Consider the following 23,360-nt stretch of genomic DNA (forward strand, 5'->3'; position numbering starts at 1 on the left):
ATCCAAGTGAGCAGGCGTTCACTTACAGTCCATTGTTTCTTTATAAAACATCTACCATTCCTTTTGCTCCTGGGGACTGCAGCTCCTATTGGTTTGCCATTTTGACTATTTCAGTTTGAAATATGAGAAATATTTCTAAATGTGATTTTGAACTATTGAAGTGTTTCAGACACAAACATGGTACATTGCTTCTGTTTTGGGTTTGTAACAGATTGTTAGACCTGACTGTCTATAGGAGTCCTTTTGATTTTGGCAAACAGTACAACTTATAACACAAGTAATAGCTTCCTGTGATGACAGCAATTATTTATCGCCACTCCAGTTTGTGGCAAAGTGAAGGGTCACTGCTTATGCCTATCCATATATTTTTAATTCTCTGGCCTTCTTTCATAAGGTTGCATAAATAAATTACTGCACTCAGATGCTTAGCACACATGTCAATAATGAACCCACAACTTCAGTTCCAAAAAAGTTGGGATGCTGTGTAAATTGGAAATGAAAACAGAATACATTGATTTGCTAATCCCACAAACCCATATTTTATTTACAATAGAACATAGAAAACATATCAAATGTTTAAACTGAGATGTTTTATTATTTCATGAAAAATAGTTTATTTTGAATTTGATGGCAGCGACACATTTAAAAAAGTGGATAGGGCAACAAAAGGCAGGAAAAGTAAGTGATGTTAAAAATAAACAGTTGGAGGAACATTTTGCAACTAATTAGATTAATTGGCAACAGGTCGGTGGCATGATGGGGATGAAAAGAGCAACATAGAGAGGTAGAGCCTCTTGGAAGAGGTTCATCAATCTGCAAAAAAAATACATTTACAAATTGTGGAACACTTTCAGAATAATGTTCCTCAACATTAAATTGCAACATCTTTGAATCATCTAGTACAGGATCGCATCAAAGATGGTGAAAATTTGGAGACATTTCTGTGCGCAAGGAACAAGGCCGAAAATCTCTTTTGGACACTGTGATTTTGGGCCGTCAGGCGGCTCTGCATTTAAAACCAGGCATGATTCACTGCATGGGCTCAGGGACACGTCCAGAAATCCTTGTTTGTGAAGGCAGTTTGTCAGTTCAAAAGCCTGTATCTCTGATGGTGTGATGGGGGGGCATTAGTGCCTATGGCATTGACAGCTTGCACATCTGGAAAGGCACCATCAGTGCCGAAAGGTATATACAGGGTTTAGTGCAACATACGCTCCCATCTAGATGTCTTTTTCGGGTAAGGCCTGCACTACAAATGCTGCATCTGTTACAACATGGCTTCACAGTACAAGAGTTAAGGTGCTGAAATGGCCTGCATGCAGTCCAAACTTTTCACTATCTGAAAACATTTGGCACGTCATAAAGCAAGAAATATTCCAGGACTTTTGAGCAGCTAGAATCCTATTTGCACAAAAATGGGACAACATTCCTCCCCCAAAAGGCCAGTAACTGGTTCCCAGATGTTTATAGACTGTTGTTTAAAAAAGAGGGGATGCTAAACAGTGGTAAACATATCCATGTCCCAAATTTTTTAATACGTGTTGCTGCCATTAAATTCAAAATGATCTTTTTTTTTTTCCTTAAAATGGTACATTTTCTCAGTTTAAACATTTGATATGTTTTCTGTTTTTTTTTTTTTTGTGAATAAAATTGGGTTTGCAAGCTTTGCAAAATCACTGCATTGTTTTTAGTTACATTTTACTCAGCATCCCCACGTTTTTGAATTGGGGTTGTACATAGAATAGAATAGAATGCCTTTATTTGTCATTATACAGAATGTACAATGAGACTGGAGAATCTCATGAAGATAAATTCTTTGCTGCTTTTGAAATAGTTTAAGCATATTTCTGAAGTTTGTTTTGTCCAGAAGTTCAGCTCATAGGAAATTGAATAAAAGATTTATTGAGGAACTAAATTACTGCCATAGGTTCATTTCCTTTTGACAAATAAGGAGACTGTGAGTCAGTGACACAAGTACACTTGAAACACATGGGAAAAATCTGATTTATTTCTAAACTGGAACACACTATCCCTCTACCACACATTTAGGTAGCTCAAAGTCTAGGGCACACTATCTGAACAAAGAGTTATGGATAGAAACATAAAAATAAAACATCTGATACTGCTTACAACCAAAGTCATCTTCAAAAATATATGCAAAATCTAAATAACAACATGACATAACAAAATGGTATAAAAGAGGTATGCAGTACATTTAAGGGCGTGCAATGTTTTTTTTTTTTTTGCCTCTTCTGCAAGGGTCAAATTTAGTGCATCTGAAGAAAAAAACTCTTGAGTCCCTTTCATCTTTCAATAAGGCATATGTGTGAAGTTTATCACATCTTACTATACCGAGACGATTATGGAGAATAATTTACCTTCCCATCTGAATATTAAAGAAAAAAAAATGCAGTTAAATTATACAAATGATTTTTTTTTTTTTTTTTACTGAACAAAACCTTCTTGTTTTCTTCACTGAAATGACAAAAATAAAACAAGTCATCTAGAAGCACATTCATTTAAAAGATATCACAAAATTAACAAGCTACCACAGAGCATGTGCAACAATCGTCAAGTGCCTCAGGTGTTGTCATTCATTTGTTATCGAGAAAATTAATACTGCAACCGAAACTCAGCTGATTCTGTTTGCAACCTATCCTGTAAAAGATCCTTTCCTGTCTTTTTACTTCTCAAAACAACAAGAATCTGATGATTGTGTTTGCTCTTTATTCTGTATCTGACTGATTTTCATCCTCATGCTCCAGGAGCATCTCTTTGGTTTCCTCACATTCTCTATTGCAATCCCCTTTACAATGTATGACTGTGAAATGTATGAAAAAAAAAAAAAAAAAAGGTAGTCACTATTAGGGCACAACATTAAAATGAACAATCCATTTAAGGTTTGAGTAGCCGCTCAGCCTTCAACATAAACAAGAAACAAAAGTACAACAAGGATTTAATTCTCACTGGCAACTGTCACAAACAGCAGGTTTGGGAGAAAGAGTTTAATGTCACTGAACATGTTTTGTTGCATGACTGAAGACCAACCAAAGCAGATGGGAAACAGTTCCTGGGTTAAGATGAAGTGAAGGGAGTGGGTCTCATTTTGTAGATCAATGAAGGTGCTGGTCAGACCCGAGTCTTCTATGACAAAGATGTTTTCTTCTCCCACTGCCCCACTGGTTCAGGGTTTAGGAGGGGAGAGGGGACCATGGGAAGGGCCCTAAAGAGTCAGCTGTCATAGTGGTGGCTATAACCTCATGTCTCTGACTCCTGCCCTGCCAGTGGGACGACAAACACCGTGATGTCATCGCCAGAGCCCAGTTTATCATTGGGTAGCCGCCAGCCACGCTCCTTCAGCACCCCCCTTGACCTCATAAGCAGGTCCTGGGCTGCCAGTGTATATCTGTATAACACACACCGAGGAGAAAACACAAACCACCATTAGAACAGCTACACACTTATATTCAATAAGGAGAGCAGACAAAACACAGTGAAAGAGGCGCTCTTGAAGTGGTGAATATCAGCTAAAAGGCTCTCCGTCTTTACAAAGCGCCCCAACTACTTATGCTCACTCTCCGGTAAATAAGCTTTGGCTGCTGGATTTTCTTCCCTTGTGCTTGCCTCTTGGTAGGTTTGCGTGCCTATCTGAACTCTTCATTTTGTGAGACAATTGTTTTGGATTAAAGATTTGGATTTTACTGGATTTTACTCTGTCTCCTGGTAAAACGAATCATATGTTATGGCCCTCACAGTCATCAAACATCAGTGAAAGATTTTTGACTGAGATTTTTTTGGACATTGCTCTCCAACAACATATTTTAAAGCACCAAATAAGGAATTATTTTTTGAACAGAAAGGTCTACTCAAGCTGTTTTTGTTGACCCTCAAGCCCAGCACCTTACTAAGACACTATTCATTTTCCCTTGAATTTGTTATCCATCTGTATACTGTAATATCTTTTATTTATTTTTTTTAATAATGTATCTGCCAACTTGTTTATCACCTTAAAGGAGAATAGAAGTAATGGGCTAAATTAGAATAGTTAAAAACTGATTGATAAACATTCAAAACTTTCTGATACTTTATACTTTTAACACATAACTACATTAGAATTTACTATAAATATTTTACTATAAGCTTGCATGCAGGTTACATGATACATGATCTTCAAGTATAATTTTACAGGACAACTATTTGTTTGTCGCCACCTAGTGGACAAACTCCATACAAGACATCATCTGAACATAATCCCGTCTGAACATGGTGCATGACCCAGAGCATGCACCCAGAATAAAAAACCTAATAAAAAGGATTATTTGGGAGACTGCATACCTCATGGGATCAGAGGGGTCACAGCAGGATAAGTAGGCGGTAACAGCATCTGCCACTTCCTTGTCTGTGGTTACATCCCAAAGTCCATCTGTGCCCATGACCAAGACATCATCACGGCCATGTTTATATTCATCCAGGTTATAAACCTTCACCTGTGATTGAGATAAACCACATTAATCAATTTATATGCCTAGGTATCATACTGTCAGTATTTCTTCAAAATTGCATAAAGAAAACAGGCAGCCACTTCTCTGTGTGTGTTAACTGCTAAAATATTATTGAATGCACTGTATGCTGGCATGCAAGGGTCATAACCTCCATTTGCTGCAGTAAAGCTTCTCATTTTCTGTCACATTTTTGATGTTAAGCTGAGTCACACGGTTAGAGTGACTTAAAGGAAGCATGGCATTTTTAGATGAGCTAAGCTCAAAAAATAGATTCTAGTATGTTATGCTAGATGCTGTCAATGTAACTTTGAGTGGCGAGACTAAAACGGAAATGAGGAAGTGGTTGCAGAGATTGGTTAAGCCCTCTTCTGTCTCATGCAACAGTATTTTTGCTGATTTGAGTGGCATCACTGCTGGTGGAGCTCTCCTTTAAGAAGCAATTTTAATGAAGGAATTTGGGGGAAACTTTTTTAAAAAGTAGAAAAAAACTGATCACTTTATTTCAACAATAAGGGCACTATCATGGGCAGTAGATAGAGCCCTTGATAGTACTGCCTGGATAAATCCATAGACAATGTAGGCAAATGCTACATTGATATTATTGCACAATATCATTAAAAATATCATCAGAAATGGTAATGGTAAAAAGAAAGAAATGGTAAAAAAAAAAAAGAAGGAAAGAAATGGTAAATTGGAATAACTAAACCCATTTATTTCCCCATACCTGAGCTTATGAAAAGGCACCAAATGCACTTTTAGATCACTGCTCAGACATAAAGGAAGCCAAATCCATGAATAAAAGAAAAACCAACAAAGATCTCCACTGAAAAAAAGGCTTTTAGTCTGGCACTAGACCTTATCCGTGTCTGGGAATTTGAGCCTTTCTATGACAGCTATTTGAATGAATCCTAAACCCTCCAAAGTGGCCAAAGCAGCAACACTGAGGTGAGCTGTCTCCTCGCACTCACCTCAGGAACGCATGAGAGGAAGGGCTTGATGTAAATGTTGGAGTTGTAAACTTTGAGGTCATGATCACCCAGCCCACGGGTCACTCCAATCGTTGCCATGACACGAGCCTGTACACAGTGACACACATTAGCAGGAAAAAACAGGCATACACACAGTAATGTAGGCTATTGCTCTGGGATGCGCTTCCGTTCTCAGACAATCCATTTATGAGGGATTATTAAGTGAAGACAATGTTCTTTCAGACAATAATGAAAATACTGAGCAGGTCTCTGTTTTTTAAGCCTGGCAGAGATCCCATTTAGCTAATAACATTAAGACTATGAGAATGCTTTAAAACTGAATTAGAATTGTAAGTGTTGTGATTGAATTGCTGCTAAAATGCATCCATGAAATACACTGACTTTTTGTTGCCTCCTACCTTTTTCCCTTCTCCATATATCAGGGGGAATTTCAGATCATCTTCAACAATTGTCTTATAAGCCCTACAAACAAACACATACAATTAGAGCTGAAACAATTAAGTGATTAGATCCTCAACACAAGATGAGCAAAATCATGGCAGATGACCCCCCCCCCCCAAGCCTCGTTATGCCAGAGGTTTCTTCTTGTTAAAAGGGAGTTTTTACTTTCCACTGTTGCCAAGTGCTTACTCACAGGGGCTCATCTAACTGTTGGGGTTTTCTCTGTATTATTGTTGGGTCTTTACAGTATAAAGCACCATGAAGTGACTCTTGTGATTTGGTTTTATATAAATAAAATAAAATTAAATTGAAATAACTGGCTTATGAATCCATAAATTTAATGATTTTAATTACTCCTCTGGTTTGCAACAATTTTTTTTTTCCCGATTCTTCCAAATACCCCACAGCAAGATGTTCTTAACACTTACAGGGCGCACAAAGCAGATTAAAGAGATGAAAAATACAGTGCTACCCCTCAGCCTCCTGGCAGAAAAATTTAAAAAACTTGAATAGAAATCAAATGGAAAAATCAAATAAAAAATAAAAATATTCCTTAAGTACAATTATGTTCTTACCTGTATCCTTATATTACCTTAAATAACCAAGCAGTGATTTTTGTGTTTCTGTTTCTTTCATATCTTTAGCCAGGTGTTCAAGATTTTAACTATACTGTTGATTGTAACTGATATGTTTATTAGTGCATGCAGGAACATAAACATATGTCGTCTCAACCCAATAAGGAAATGAATTCTGTCCTAAAAAACCCTTATCTACGTCACCTCATTTTCAAGTTATCATGTTCAAATGGTTGGGTGTCCACACCGCCTGCCGCCCACCCAGAGAGGTGACAATATCCCATCAGCCTTTTTCAGGCTGAGGGGTAAAAACTGATTAACTATCTAAAATGTGATTAAGAAGGATCTCAAGGTTTACCAGCCAGTCATGGTGTGGTCTCTGTACAGCATCTTTTTGCCAAGCTCACTGTGCTGGATCCTACGAGGGAACTCAATGTGAGTGAACTCATTTCCCAGGAGCTCAGGCCTCAGGAAGCCCTGGAGGGGCACACAAAATTAGAAAGGTTGCATTGAACTAGAGAATAAAAAGCTTAACCTCAGTCATGACTCTTGTCATTTTTCTAAAACTTGAAAGGCTACAGGACTGCATGTGACAGAAGGCCTTCGGCACACTGTGCTGTACGCTAAAATGAAAAGGAAAAAGAAACAGGCTTTCCATTTTTGCAGCAAACACCATCCACCCACTCTATGACTCAGAATTACAAACAGATACTAAAACAGGCAACCAGTTAATGTTAATTCAGTGATAATGTGCCTTCCTGTCAGGAAAAGATCATTTATCTAGGAGCTGAATCCCAAAAAATATTAAAACTTTTCCACCCAATTCTTGTCTTTTTAAAGTCATGAAATATATATGTTGTACAATCCTTGTGTTCTGGAAAAAAAAAAAAACCATGATGAGTGTATGCAAAATTCTGACAACTGTTTATCCACAAATAAACAAAACAAAACAGATTACCAGATATTGTAGCCGCTGTCTCTCTGACTCAGGTGTAAATTCATTTGTCATGGGAATAACTTCATTATTTCGTATGATGATGGCTCTGCAGAGAAAGGGAGAAGGACTGGAGTGAAAAGATGGAACAACTGGCTAGTCAGCGAGACAGGATACTTGATGATGCAATGTCCTGCAGAGTGAACAGCAGGTGGATCCTGGAGCTATAAAAACACATCATGTTTCTCTCACCTACTATCTCCAGCATTGGCTACGTAGAGTTTTCCCATTAAATGTATGGCAGCTAAGGCACAACAGCCACCAGAAATGGCATATGATGATTTTTCCTTTTCAATTAGGTCATCCTGTAATAAAAAGAGAAAAATAAAAGTCAAGACAAAAGGCTGCAAAGTCTCTCTCACTTAAAGCTCCCCCATTATCCTGCATAGCTCATTATTTTCTTCATGCATATTCATTTTCAAAACAAAACTGAAGCGCTAATGATGAGAAACAAGGACACTTTCAAGAACACATTACCTAAGCTGAGTGTTCCTTATTATAAGTATGATCTAAATCAGACAGTGATGTTGCATCAGAGAAGATTATCTTATCATATCTGGTCATGAACCAAAGTGCATACAAATATGCAAGAATGATGGTTTCTGAAGATTGGCCTCTTAACACCTACAAATATATTCCATTAAGAATCATTACTGATTTACGACTAACAATTTATTAATCGCTGATTGTTATTTGCAACATGTTTGATCCATCTATTTCTTTTAAATTTCCAGTGACCTCAAACTTTCAGATGTGTGTGTGTGTGTGTTTTGTAGCTCTCCTATTTGTGGCTGATGAAATAATTACTGAAAGATGTTTGCAGTTGTTGTGAAGTGCTGTAGTCATGACAGTGCTGGCAATGTTCAAAGCAATACACAACAAAAACAGTCTATGTTATCCATCTTATTCATTCAGCATTAACTGGTCTGGCTGCCTGCACAGAGAGCAGCTGTCCCTTGAATCAGACTGTGGGTGGCCAGGTTGCTGTGACAGATGGGTCAAAATTTCATGTAGTTTATGGTCTGAATGTGTTGATTGTGATCTGGCAACTTGGGTACTTGTGAGGCAAACATGCAAAACTTAGGGGTTTGTGTATCGCTGAGTATTCACAATAAAGTCTGAGGGTCTTGCAGGGGGGTGGGGGTATTGGCCAGGAGTGTTGGTCAGTATGCCAAAGTCATTAGGATTCATGTTCAAATGTTAAATGACAGTGCAGCCAATATTTGTCAGAGCATTTCAGAAAAAAAAAAAAAAATGCTGCTGGCCGCCAGTGCTACCCCTGAGCCTGGGAGTAGAGTCTTTAGGTGGCACACATCCCCTGGAAGTACAAGTTCCAGAACACATAATTACCAGGAATGGGAAGATGCACATGAGCCTCAGTGACTTTATTCACCATTCACCATATCAATTCAAAAGAAAATGGCAATGTAAGAACCAGGAATAAGAAATTCTAAAATCATAAATATAAACCACTGAAAATGCTGTCACTTTCTATGATTATTATGGTAGGAACTAACTTGTCCAAGATTTTTGGGGCCACCTTGACCTTGGGTGTGGCCAACAATACCCCATCAGCCTTTTTTAGGCTGAGGAATAAAAAAAGTGCTTTGCTTTTCCCCATTTGTCTGCTCACCATCTGTTTGAAGGCAGTCTCTATGACTCCCATCACAAGGCTCTCCAAACTGACAACCTTCTCCATGTAAAAGCGCACTGAAGCGTCGCTGACGGCATCTGGGTCCTCTGGTTCTTGTGCGCCTCCTTTCTTTGCCTCTGCCTGGTACGGGCTGCCATTCTTGGCCAGGCAGATAGGAGGTGCACTGCTGGGGTTCTCCAGGAGGTGGCAGATCTCTCCCAAACGGTCTCTGATTAGGTGGTGAAGAAGCTTGGAGGCCATGATGGCCGCGCCAGAACCTGCATGGCCATCAAACACCCCCCAGAAGTGGAGCGGGATTCCTGTGCCATCCTAAAAGAGGAGCCAGACATAGAAATATATAAATTAAATATAGTAAAAGTAGTGTATCAAATAACAGAACAATTCTTGTGCTTCCTAGGTAAAAAAAAACAAACTCTTATACGATGACAGCTCTGAACAGAAAGTGCAGCTTTTTGAGGGTTTACAGGCTCTGGCAATGCAAGTAAAGATATTTTTCAAAATGATAAGCAATATATTCCTTCAAGCTCTGTTATTACATCCCAAAATCCATCTTTCTGAACAACAGTCACATCATCACACCTGATTTTAGTTGTGGAACCACTCAAAAGTTCAAAACAACACAATGCAATAGTGTATGTGTGTGTGGTTTTTTATATATATATATATATATATATATATATATATATATATATATATATAATTGAAATAATATTAATCTAAAGTACTTTTATGTAGCTGTCTAAGTGTAATCTTTATGTCTGATGAAAAGACTGTAGGTAAAATGTATTCCGTTCAGGTCTTTTATTGTTTATAACACAGTGAGTGATGGAAAGGCATTGCCACCTATGTTTTAGCAGGAATGTTAATAGACCCAGTTGGCCTGCCTGACTAACCAACATATAAACAGGCCCAAGACATCTGCTTACCCCGCTGATGCTCGACTCGAGTGGGGGAAGGGTGCAACAACGGATGATGTAATTCATTTACACCAAATGGAGGACATGAGTATGTGTGCGTGTGTGTGTATGTGTGTGTTTCTGCGGGTCTTACAGGAGTTAGGAGGCCCAAATGGAGATAATGATAGACTGCAAGTCTGTTCATTAAGAAGGAAGGTAAAGTCTGTGGTAGATAAATTTCTGTTTTTATTTAAAAAATATTCTGGGGCGCCTGGGTGGCTTAGTGGTGAAGCCGGCGACCACATACATATGCCGCGTTCTGGCGCGGGTTTGTGTCCCGGCCTGTCGCCAATTTGCCTGCGTGTCTTCCCCTGTATCTTTCCCCAATTTCCTGTCTCTCTCCACTGCTAACAAAAAGCTGCTGTGGCCAAAAATGCAAAAAAAAAACAAAAACAAAACAAAAAAAATATTCTGAAATTGGGCCACCTGGCGTCAGTGGAAACAAGCTGTACACACAACATTATAGGCAATTTTTAAGTTGGTAAAGTTGTTTCCTGTTTTAGTCTTATTTGAGCTCTGTTGCTCTGTCAGCTTGAAGATTTGTGCTGGTGTACAGATTACAGTGTGGTGTGGCTGAAATTGATGCTGATAAGTGCAAAGTGAGTCAGCAAAAATAGTCACATTTTTAGAAAAAAAAAAGCTGTGAGGCGTTAAAATGCTCAGTAGAGCTGAGGATGAGAATTACAGATGACTTTGCACTGTTTCACACAGAAATAGTCGCGCAGTCCTTTCTTAAATTAAAGCATGTGACTATAGTGATTATCAAAAGACTGAGCCAGTCAATCAAAAAAAAAAAAAAAAAGTGTTTATTCAGGTCAAATTAAAGTCATGAAATCTGGTTAAAAGTTTTCTCTGGGGTGTTAATGTTAAATCCTACTAAATCTTGTTGGATATTTCTGGGTCACAATAATTTTTTTCTTCACAGTACTTGCATACACATTTATATGTATACAGAATGAAAACTTCAACTAGGCGTAGAGGCCAACTACACTGACGCAAGATGTGAAAATACCACTACTGGGTATGAAGTAACTATAGTGCATGCTCAGATAGTGTGGAGCAGTTTATGTTCTGGTAAGGGAACTTTATGTTTCAGGCCACATACGAAGGCAAGCAAATACCGTTTAGTGACATTCCCCTCAGACATGTTTAGGGCTTTACATATACTCATGTCAGATTGAAAAACATTATTACTAATTATTTATTTCTGCCTCTTGTTCATACATTCCTTTCCTCATTCCTTGACTCCCTGTTATGTTAGAAATCTGCCCTTCACTCACCCCACTGTGCTCCAGCAAAGTAGAGTTGCGGTGTTTGCCACTTGGCTTCTTCACAAACACTTTCTCACACGAGGCCTGGTCTTCGTTCAGCATGCTCTTCCCCGCATTGATCACCCTGATTGAGAAAGACACAACGAGGAAAGGTGAGCCTGGAGTCCGATGATTTATAGTGTTTGGTCTCATTTCTCTAACCACATAAAATACATAATAGAGACAGTGCAACAGTGGGGTGAAAAGTGGGGCAGGATGCAGTCATGTCCCAGAGGGAACTTGCAGAAGGGATTAAGTGTTTTTATGATGAGCTGATGCCTGTGGAGGATAATGGCTTTAGAGTAATGCACTGATTCATACTGTAGCAGCATTATCTAGCATGGTGTGTGCTGCAGTAGTGTCAGCTAAAACTACAGATGCACAACAGCATTAAGATCACGTTTTAAAATATTTTTTAACATTATTTGGTGCGTGGTGTACAGTTTCATTTCCAGACAGCAATGCATTCAAATTCCCCATTCACTCAGAAACTCAGATTCATTCTTTAATCAGTTACGCATCATAGCAACATACTGTTATACAGTTGGTGTTTTTGGCCAGAGGAACAAGCTGGAAACACAACACTGACACAGTATCATTGTATCTTACAAAACTGCTACGGCAAATATGTAAGAAAAGAGTCCCCTAACTACAGCAGACACAACAAATGTGTACACTTGAAGTCGTGCTTCTAGCCTTTCGAAGAATGTCAATCCAATATGCACTCCCTTCATATCTTTATTTCCTACAAATCCTGAGGGAAATATATGACTCTGCAACTGTTAATTACTCCTCTAGCATGTAGTTAACTCTGGCTCTTATCTGATTTCCAGCCACCAAACTAAAAGAGTAATGCCCTATAATGAAAACAGTGCACTGAAAGACACTAAAATGCAGGACAAAACTGTGGGAAGTTGGCAGATGAGTATTAAGTTAGTGGTAAATGGTTAAGATATATCACCTTTTTAGCCTTACAGGTATAGTGCCTTTCTGGTCTTGTAGTCTCACACCCTTATGCATTGATGACACATCAGGGGCTGTTTTGGTACTCAGCAACATACCCAAGGACACTTTAGTAAGCTGACTGTAGGAGTCACAGATAAAACCACCAATCGATGCAGTTAGTGGACAACAAATCTAGTGGAGAACCCTGCTTTACCTGTCACGGCAGACCCACTCAAATTAAATGACCAGTTTGACAATGATATTATTCACTACAATTATATCCACCGCTATATCAACCTATAAAAATAATGACTAGAGATGCCGTCTTAAATATTAGAACTTAAAAATGTAGCCAAAGGCTACCTGGAAAGGAAACTACATCCAAACTAAACACACACTTAAGTGTGAGTGATTTGGAACATAGTGGCAACAACATGCAAACACCCACTGGCATGGTCCTTTAAGCTGGAACATGAGCCTAGCTGGGGTAGGCTGCAGTCTATTTAGACCTCATACTGGCGTATTATGTAACATTTTCACTTTCAATTATAGATAAATGCCACATTAGCTGGATAACGTGGCATTAATACCCATTGCGCAATTCCAGTAATTCAAGTATTGGCATTAAGATTCCCTCAGAAACCTTTACAGAGAAGAAATGAGCAATGTATGAGTTACTGCTGGGACCGTAAGAAGCAAAAGTAAAATAAACAAAGAGCCTAAATAAAAAAGAGGAAAGGAAAAGGAACGAGGACAAACTAAACAGTCAAACAACAAACCTGAGAGAGATTAGTAAAAATCACATCAGAATACGACTTCTGACCTTTCACATTCCATATAATTCAACTGATAACAATCATTTCAGAAGATGGATGCTGCTTAGTCAGGAGCTTTGATTTCAGAGAGTTACAAAAATGAGGCTCAAAATGCAATGGCTGCCCAAATCTGGATTATAAAAAGCCCTTTCACTTTCTAATCAGTTGAAAGCGGCGGTCAGGCTCCACAGTGTCCTGCACTCTGCTCCCTGCATTAGTACTAATGTCGGAGAAAAATTTTAAATCGCCTGATTGCAGTCTAAACTTTCAGCCAAAGCCAGAACAGTGTTCAAAGATCTCGATGCAGGGCTGGGGAGAAACTATTCTTCATCAGTACTGGAATTTGACCCCAGCAAGCCTGCAAGGTTCTGCCAGCACTCTTTTTTTTTGGCCCAGCCATGTGGTTAACTACCTTTGCTGTAACTTAACATGTACAATTGATAAAGACTGATGGCAGAAAATTGACCTGAAGCTATATAAAAGCTGGGAACAAATACCATATTATCAGTATGGGGCAATGTATAGATAAGTGGACCCCACTTTGTGTAGTACATAGGCACAACGAGTAACGCACCCCAAACCAGGCAGTCAGCTGTATTCTAGTCCAGAGAGCTTGTGGTGGTAGTGCATAAAAGAGCAAAGTAAGCAGGAGACCATAACGTAGGGGCAAAGACCCTGTGGCACAACAGGTCGTGCAACTGACTCCAAATCAGGAGGTTGCATGTTCAAATCACATCAGATATTACTATTACATTAGGCCAGCTAAGCTGGGAAAGGACATTTGTCATGTACTGGGTCCAGTTAGCTGCCTGGGATCAGTTCTAACCCACAACTTGCTTAAACAAAGAGAGGCTGAACCTAAATCAAACCTGCAATCATGAGTTTACATTTCACAAATCATTGCTTGTACAAATGACAAATGTGACTTTTTGCACCATTTGGGCGAAGAGCCATTAGGCGATCACTGCGTGCAAGTTTCACTAAAATCTTACCGATACTATAAAAGGAGTAGTGATTCCTGTGAACTGCGGATCAGATCATCAGTTAGGAAAACTGTACTGAGTCAGCTTTAGCTAGTCCACATACTTCAGAGCAAGCAGTGCACAAAAAAAAAGTAAACTGCTGCCTTGGGACCACAACAGGTGGTGTGTGTGGGCGCTGATCAGAAGGTTGCGTGTTCAGATCACACCAGGTTCGGTGTCTGTGCTTGTGCTGCTCTTATCATTATGTGACAGATGAATTATAGGATACAAAAAAAGAAACTTTGACCAAAATGTTGTGTTGGGCCTTTACAATAAGCTGCTAAAGGACCTGTGTTGTCTACTGAGTCCTTACTGTACCTCACTGTTTAAGTCATTTAATTTAATAAGGGCTTGAAAAAGTCAAAAACAAGAGTATTATGATAAAGGAAATTTATCATTTAATTTAGCTTCACTTCAAGGATGCATGCAATCTGAAAAGGAAAGGAAGGAGGAGACTCATGGGTGAAGACCTTGTAGTGCAACAGATAGTGTGTCTGGCTTCAGATTAGAAGCTTGTGTATCCAAATCACATCAGGGTCAATCTGTTTCTGTTCTGACGCCCTTTGCTGTCTGTCTGACTCTTCAGATGTATCAACTGAACAAAGGCTAAAAAAAAAAAAAAAAAAAAATCAGCTGCTTATGAGGAAGGAATGTTTAAAAAGAACACATATTATCAGAAAGGAGCCATGCATGTGTGATTGGGACCCATTTTGTTTGTGTAGCACATAAGCACAAAGGGTGAAAGTACCTCACAGTATGGAGTCAGTTCTACATTATTCCACCTATCGAGACCTAGTTACAGTACTGAACAGTAAAGCTAAGGTAAAAGGTTCCTTCACCACACTGGACCCTGTGGCACAACTGGTAGCACATCTGACTGCAGTTGTGAGAAGGTTGTGTGTTTGAATCACTCCAGGGTCAAGGTCTCTGCAGGATCTGTTATCATCGTTAGGACACTGGTACTCTGTATGAGGAATCAAAGCCTGGAGTTAAAGTCGACACTGTTTATATCATATTATTTATTTTTCACTCTGTAGCTGTCTCAATTGAAATGAAAGGCTGAAAAGTCCAAAAATAAACTTCCTGTGTGGAAGATAATTCTCCACGTATCATTTTTTTTTTTTTTAAACTTGAAGGATGCACAGTCTGTGTTTTCCACAGTGCTGGTTCTGTAAGATTTTGGAGGCCTGCAATTATATTTGGCTAAAACGTGTTAGTGTTTACTTTTCCCATGTGATAAACTCCTACACCCACAATACAGAATCAGCAATAATTCTGTTTTGAAAGCAGTCACATGAGCCCCATGAGCTATTAGTGAATGTGCTGGCTGCTGGTGTGGGAGGATGCCATTCTTAAACAAGGCGCTCAAGCCTTCCTGTAATGTGACTTAACGCTTTCACATATCTGTCTTTCGGTCATATGCTTCCACAACTTGTGACTGAAAACCTTATTAGTCGTGTTTCGTAAAACAGTGCTTCTCTGTTACTCTTTTATGCAAGGAAAGTTTAAAAAGAGGAAGTTGCAAGTTCCAGTGAATTCTGTAGTTTGGGTTATTTGACAAACATGTCTCTGCAGACATCATCTGTTAGACAAAGGACAAATTCTGCAAGTAAAACAAAAAACTCCATGCAAAATTCTAGGGATTCTCACTTCATTATAATCTCTTGCTGAGGAGAGGCAGCTTTAGAGATTCAGACACAGTTTTGTGGTTCAATCAGAGAGAGATCAGTGGTGCATATAATCTAGTGAATGGAAACACTTCTGAAACAATCCTTTGATCCTTTAAAAGGATGTTTGCATGTTTCCCGGCCGTTCAAGATTCTTTTTGCATAGCTGGTGCCAATTCAGCTTCAAGTAAAACGGGAAACCGTACGTTCCTGTTTAAACAGTCCAACCTGTTTTGGGTGTATATCTACTCTCTGTGCTTGTGACAGGCACGTTTCAGAGTACAACAGTGGGGTTGGCTGACAGGATTTTTACAAAAGAAATGTGAAAAAGATAAATCCTTGCTTGTGCCTGAACGAAACTACCCCAAGTGGAAGTTGGCAGATTGACAAACACTGCAGGCCCGGTTACGTAAACTCTTCCGCAGTATCAAAGTAAAGTCTACATGAGAAACTTATATTATAAAAAAAATTAATCAGACTAGTCATATTCCGATTTCCTTTTCAGGGACGGGAAGCTGCCCATCACGTTTGTAAGGTGCACGGTGCTATGAAGAAATGAAAGCTGACAGGCAATACTTGACAAACACAGTTCCCCTGTAGAAAAAAAACAAACAACTTTATGTGAGCTGCTGAGCAGATATTATAATTCAAACAGGTTACAATTGTTTCTTTTGTTTTGTTTTTTTACAATATTGTTCAACACAACAGTGTGGGTGTAACTCTATTAATCTGAAAGTTAATTATTCCATTAAGGTATATTCTTTTTGTCTATAAAAGTTTTGACAAAATGAAATAGGAAAAAAAAATAGAAAATTAAAGTTAAAATCATCACATTTAAGAAGCTAGAAACAGCATTTTTTTTGCTTGTAACTAATTGCATGTACTATGCTCAACATAGTTACTAATACTTAAGTACACACACTGACAATAAACTGAAGTTAAAGCATGACAAAACCTGTTTCGGTGCTTTGGTTCTCTACATCAGCTAAACAAAATGATCATTTGTTGATATATTTTTTTTTTGGCAGAAAATTATTCAGTTAAAACATCATCCATGTATTCTCACTACTTAAATTCACCTCAGTAGCATGAAAGGAGTTTCATCTTTCTTTACTGTTGTGCTCTTCTACATCTGCTTTTTATGAATTATTAATCACATCACCTGGAATTAATACATCATATACAATCATTAAATATATATGAGGTTTTAAATATACAGTATGAGTTAGTTAAACCTGTTTTCATTCATTATCTACAACATAAAAATGATTCTGAGTACCTGAAATTTTCTGTTTTCACTCATGAGTCCTGCTTCCTCAAACTCTCTTACATGATGCCATGGCAGCGCCTGGAAGAGTGCCTCCATATTAAATTAAATAGTATTAAATAGCCAAAGCACTTTGGGTGGCTTACCGTAAGTGCACTCACTTATTTATGCTGACACAATGTTGTACACCAATATTATGGCACCAATTAAACTCATAATCTCAATCACACAGATGTGAAGTTCAGAATGTCTAATTATACCACATCAGTCTGTCCAATTTGTGAGAAAGTAATCTTCTATATCTTCTGCCTGCAGTGCTATACTACGAACAAACCACATGAAACCCTGCAAAGAAGAATGACCATGAATCCTGATTACCACCAGAATGCCCAAGACACACTAATTAAGTATTAACAAAGTGGAGAAGATGCACCATCTGTACTGTCTGGGCCACCACTGTCCGTACGTGTAAACATCACTGGACAAAATGGACTGAGCTGATAGATGCTCTGTACAAATGATAATTTGTGCTTTGTTACGATTATAATTTCAGTTACATTGATCCACCCACATCACACTTACTTTAATCAGACAATATAACACTTACCAGAGCTCTTTGATGGGCTCTTATCAGTGTGACTAAATAATAACTGCTTAATCAATAAAAGTGATCCCAAATAAAAATAGCCATGCAGTCATATACATTTATAAGCTGACAACAGTTATAATTTGGCATCAGTGCATCATGGCTTAGAGCGTACAAAGTTTGTAGCTCTGGTATTTTAGAGTCGTTTGTTGGGGTCTGATACCGAGTTTTGCCTGCTCTTAGTGTACTGATGTAACACAGATGGGTTCAGATTGTTTGGGGTTTTAATCTCTGTACAAAATGAGCATTGACATCGGATGTGTGATCAGATCAGCCGATTATGCCGTGTTGTAAACAGCACCGCTAATGCTGTGATTACAATATAAGTGACTCACACTAAAGAAGAATTCTGATGTATGTCAGAGATGATGCAACTTTCCACAGAACATGCTCAGTATCTGCATTACACCATCATCCTTTGACGTAACTTATTCAGTCTTTTGAGACGTTTGTTGTCAGGAATTTTATGCCTGTCTCCAGCGCAGAGACTGTCCGCATGAGTCAGTCATTTTTTTTGTCTCTTTTCACACTGCTCAAGGAAAACATGCAGGGATGATATAGCCCACATACTGTTAGACTGCATTTATTCACTCCTTTATAAACACCCACTTCTGGAAGAGTGGAACATCTAAAAGTGTTTTTCCTCAGCAAGAATCACCCACAGCCCATTTTGCCCTATAGTATGAATGAAATGATGCTGTATTGTCTGTACCTGTGAGAGGACTGCAGGTGTATTAGAGTATGAAAGCACCAAAGTAAAACCAAGGACAGGAGTTCTGCAGTAGGACTGACAAATGTGATGAGTCAGTGCTTTTTTTAGCCACAAAGATAAATAAACCCACATGACATGTTGCTACCTAGTTATCTGTTAATCCGAATCATCACAAATGCAAAAACACCCAGCCTGGTTTTGTTCCTAACATGAGTAGGTACACATTTCCTGCTTTCACTTCTGCATGGCCTCAGTAAGTCAAAATTTAACTGAGGTGGAGCCTGTATTCAAACGTTAAATGTCACTCTTTTATGACAGAATATGTCTAATTACAGCACTGACATGCTGCTCCATATTTACATAATTTATCAGCAGCTCAGGAGAGGAACACGGAGTGGAAACAGTTCAATAGCAAAAGGCCATTTTGGCCATCATTTGGCTGCTGCAGTGTACTCGAAACTGCTGCAGCAATAAAAAACACTTATCAGGCCTGACACTCATCGTGCTCCTTCGAAAATTCTTATTGAAACCATTTAATGATTTTCAAATCAATTAACATGGCACTGAAATCCTTGATCCACTCACTCTGCGTATCCCGTCTGCCAGGGAAGCCTGCTGCCTCTCTTTAACGTGAGCACCGGCCGTGATGCGTGCTCGGTGGAGTACTGCAGGAGCTCCGGGGTGAGGTCTAAGAAATCCGGCCGGCCGTAGGGGAAACGATGCGGCAGGCTGTCCGGTCCGCAGGTCTGTCCACCACCTGAGTGATGGTTATGGTGGTGGTGTCCATGCGGCATCATCCCTCCGACCAGACTGGACATCGCGTTTTTAACTTTGCTCATCATCATCGGCACCGATGCTCGGGTAAAAGATCCGGACGGAAAATTAAACGCGATGCGGTATTATGTTGTTAGAGAGGGGAGAAAACGGCAAAACATAGCGAGGGGCGAGAATCGTTTCAGGAAGCGATTGTTTTTCCTCCTTGGCCCCATGTGACAGTTTTCAGAAAGGTAGAGGCGATGTTTTCCTCATTCGCACAAAATAAAGCCTTCACTAGCTGCGTACAGGCTGTAATCCGGCAGGAGGCTATCTCGTCTCAGAAGGCAGGGCTTCACAGGGATGTGCAATCAGCCACCCGTGAAAATGTCTTACACATCCAAAAAAACCCCCCCCAACTTCTCAACAGATAGAAATCACAAGGGTCGGCGACGTAACATGAAACTCAGCCAGTAACAAATGTGGAGGACTAAATGTAATCAGTACACCCACAAGCCTTTACAGAATAAATGAAAAAAATCAGTATCCGTTTTTGGAAAGGCAGGCTTTCATAAGTTATGACATTAACGGTTAATGTAATTTGTAATACACTATCTATCTCCAAAACACTGCACCAATTCAGTTTTATTTATGGAGTGTCAAATCAAAACAGTTGCCTCGAGGAGGTATTTTAAGGTAAAGATCATACAATAATTAAACAGAAATCCCAACGATCAAAGCAACCCCCTATAAGCAAGCAATTGGTGAGAGAGGGAAGGAAAATATCCCTTTTAACAAGAAGAACCAGGGTCAGGGAGCGGCAGTCATCTGCCACAAATGGTTGGGGCTGAGGGGAGAGAGATTGGACAAAAGCTGTGGAAGAGAGACAGAGATTAATAATAATTAATGATTAAAGGTAGACTCAGTGTACTCCTAGTGCTGGTACTGGTACCCACCTGGGAGAAATGGACAGGGTTGCATCAGAAAACCAAATCAATATGTGGATCATTAAAAATGTGATTCTTAATGTGAAAAGGAAAAGCAGGAATGAGGAGGTGAGAGTAGGGACTTGAAATGTAGGGACCATAACTGTCAAAGGAAGTGAGCTGGCTGATATGATGGAGAGAAGGAAGGTAGAGGCAGAAAGTGGAATCATATCAATTCCTGTTCTGGAGAACATTGGTGTTTTGCTGGATCTGTTTAACCTGTGTAGCTGGATTAATCTAGATAATGACTTATTTCATAGTGTAATCTTCACGTGCTCTATCCAAAGCAAGACCAGGAAGCACAGTTGCAGTCTTACATGCCTCTCTGTAGCTTCTCTCCTCCTGACATCCTCCCAAAACCCCATCCCCATAGAGACAGTGCGTGCTCCCAGACTACTGGGGTTTTTGAGAGCATCAGACAGTGGACATGTGGAAGTTGATGGATGAATGTTATACAGCGTTCAGAAAGGATTTGAGACAGACTCTGGGTGGTTGGGAAGAATTACCGGATGACTGAGGAAGTGAAGCTGTAGTGCTGACGTAAACCGCCAAGAAGGCGGTGGTTGTATCCTCTGGACAGAAGATAGAAGACAAGGAGACTTGGTGGTGGAATGAGGAAGTACAGGAAAGTATTCAAAAGGAGAAGTTAGTAAAGAAAAAGTGATAGAGTTAGGGAGATAAAGGAAGTAGATAAGAGTACTAGGAGGCTAGGTATACAGCAAAGAGAGGTAGCAAAGGAAAAGGAAAAGGTTGTTTCACACAATCCTGGAGAGTGAGAGGATGCCTGAGGAATGGAGAAGAAGTGTACTGGTATCAGTTTTCAAGAATAAAGGTAATGTGTAGAGCTATAGTACTCTTGATGAGCCATACCATGAAGCTATGAGAAAGAGTTATTGAAGCTAGGTTGAGAAGAGAGGTGACAGTCAGTGAGCAGGAGTATGGCTTCATGCCCAGAAAGGGTGTTGCTTTGAGAGTGTTGATGGAGAAGTAGAAAAGGTCAGGAGTTTCACTGTGTCTTTGTGGACCTAGAGAAAGCATATGATAAGATGAGAAGAGAGAGAGTCTTCTATTAGGAGTGGCAGAGAGGTACAGTGGTACCTGAAGTGTGCAGTAGGAGTGACAGATGGATTCAAGATGGGAGTGGGATTACATCAGGGACTGGCTCTGAGCCCCTTTTTGTTTGCAGTGGTGATGAACATGTTGGCAAATGAAGTCGGGAAGGAGTGTGGACCATGATGTTTGCAGATGACATTGTCATTTGTAGGGAGAGGAGAGGTGAGGTGGAAGAGAGCTTGAAGAGGTGGAGGTATGGTCTGGAGAGAAGAGTGGAAGCAAGACAGAATACATGTGTGTGAATGAGAAGGAGACAGGTGTGACAGTGACAATACAAGAAGTAGAGGTAGTGAAAGTGAGTTTCAATACCTGGGCCAACCATCCAAAGCAAAGGACAGCGCACAAGAGAGAGGAAGGATAGAGTGCAGGCAGGTTGGAGTTGCTGGAGACGAATGTCAGGGGTGATGTGTGACAGAAGGCCAAGCTGAAGATTTTCACTGGGAGTGACCAGAATAGAGAGGATTAGAAAAGAGTATATCAGAAGGACAGATCGGGTTGAGTTGTTCAGAGACAAAAGAGAGGCCAGGATGAGATGGTCTGGACATGTGCAGAGGAGGGATAGTAGTTATATTGGACAAAGGATGTTGAATATGGAACTGCCAGGCATGACTTTGCTGGAAAAGATCTAAAAGAGCCTGCACAATTCTGCAAGAAAAATATGAAATCAAGATTAAGCACTTGTGCCAGAATGATGGGAAGAAAAAAGTATAGAGAAGGAAAGGAACTGCTCATGATCAGACGCATGCCACATCATCTGTCAGACATGGTGAAGGCAGTCTTATGCCATTTATGGCTTAAAATATAATCATTTATTAATCATTTAACTGCTGGTAGAAGTAGCAGGACGAATTCTGAAATGTACAAGGCTATATTCTCTTTTTAGATTCATCCAAATATAACTAAACTGATCAGACAGCACTTCACAGTGCAAATGGACAATGATGCTGCTGCAGATCAACAAGCTTTTAATAATGAAAATATGGTTATTTACAAAGGACAAATGGAAATAAGGGAGATAGGAGCCCTGACTAAAACAAATGAGAGGAACAAGGCCATGAACCAACCACACAATGAGGCACTGATTCTGGCTTCTAGTGAGCTAAACTGATAGAAACTAAACTGAAAACAGGACTGCTGGAAACTCCCAACTAAACTCATAATTAATAAACAGAACTGCAAAAGCAACAGAAAGATAACGCTGCTGCTGATGGAGATGAGGGAGGAAGATAGAGGGACCAAGACACCAACTTCCACCTTCTCTGGCTTTATATTTGTGAATGAGCCTTCTGCAACCAATCAGCACTAAGAATAAATCAGAAAGGAGAGCAGGTTAATGAGAATGACAAGAAGACAATGACGAGATGATGGATATGGCAGCACACTGAGGGTATGCGTAACACAACCCAAGCGATCTAAGGGCAAAGAAATGGGATATTCAAGTCATGAGTAGGAACTGAAGGCAGCTGCAGTACAGGCTTGTCAGAGGATCTAAAGGGAGGAAATGCAGCACTTGGTGATGTCAATGGGTTCGAGACTTCAGTCAGTCAGTCGAAAGAATTTCATCCAAGTATAGGAAAATAATTATTGTATTAGAAGTATGCCATAAGAATTTAAAAATGGTTGTAATTCCTAAACAGTTAATACAATATTTTTGTTAAACCCCTTGAATTAAAAGACTTGAATCACATCTTGATTGGTTATTAATTTTTTGACCACAGTGACATTATTGGCAGTGGAGGGAGACAGGAAATGGGGGAAAACACATGGGCAAACTTGCGACAGGCCGGGACTCAAACCCACACTGTCTGCACCGCAACATATGCATGTGGTTGCCTGCTTTGCCACTGAGCCACCCGGGCGCCCAACACATCTTGATTGTTTGATTTAAAACCCACTGTGTTGGATTTTATATGAAGAAAACTGATGTTAGGATTTAAACTGTAGGTGTTATGCTTTGGTATAACTATAAAAAAACCAAAACAAAACAAGAAAGGTAATCATTTTTGTGTTTGT

At 39.5% G+C, this 23,360-nt stretch overlaps 1 protein-coding gene across 2 annotated transcripts; it reads right to left on the reverse strand.

The window, feature by feature from the left end:
* Positions 1–1,990: 1,990 nt before the first annotated feature.
* On the reverse strand, positions 1,991–19,664 carry ppm1j (protein phosphatase, Mg2+/Mn2+ dependent, 1J). 2 transcript variants are annotated; one of them, XM_030730237.1, is made up of 10 exons: positions 19,081–19,664; positions 11,472–11,506; positions 9,135–9,376; positions 7,694–7,806; positions 7,466–7,550; positions 6,866–6,984; positions 5,890–5,953; positions 5,471–5,578; positions 4,336–4,487; positions 1,991–3,406 (listed from the first exon to the last, which is right to left on the reverse strand). In XM_030730237.1, the coding sequence occupies exons 1-10, from the start codon at positions 19,338–19,340 to the stop codon at positions 3,259–3,261; spliced, it is 1,326 nt and encodes a 441-aa protein (XP_030586097.1). In that variant the 5' UTR covers positions 19,341–19,664; the 3' UTR covers positions 1,991–3,258. The 2 variants fall into 2 exon arrangements, with proteins under 2 accessions (XP_030586097.1, XP_030586096.1); XM_030730236.1 differs by having other exon boundaries at positions 9,135–9,464; positions 11,392–11,506; positions 19,081–19,654.
* Positions 19,665–23,360: the final 3,696 nt, after the last annotated feature.

The sequence above is a fragment of the Archocentrus centrarchus genome, chromosome 5 (assembly GCF_007364275.1).
Source record: "Archocentrus centrarchus isolate MPI-CPG fArcCen1 chromosome 5, fArcCen1, whole genome shotgun sequence".
Lineage (NCBI taxonomy): Eukaryota > Metazoa > Chordata > Actinopteri > Cichliformes > Cichlidae > Archocentrus > Archocentrus centrarchus.

Excerpts from the sequence above, each read along its gene's own strand:
- ppm1j (XM_030730236.1), bottom strand. The coding sequence starts at position 19,340 with ATGATGATGAGCAAAGTTAAAAACGCGATGTCCAGTCTGGTCGGAGGG. Across the intron at positions 9,465-11,391 it reads CTTTGCTGGAGCACAGTGGG|GATGGCACAGGAATCCCGCT; the intron begins GTGAGTGAAGGG and ends CTCCTCTTTTAG. Across the intron at positions 6,985-7,465 it reads GACAGCGGCTACAATATCTG|GGCTTCCTGAGGCCTGAGCT; the intron begins GTAATCTGTTTT and ends GTGCCCCTCCAG.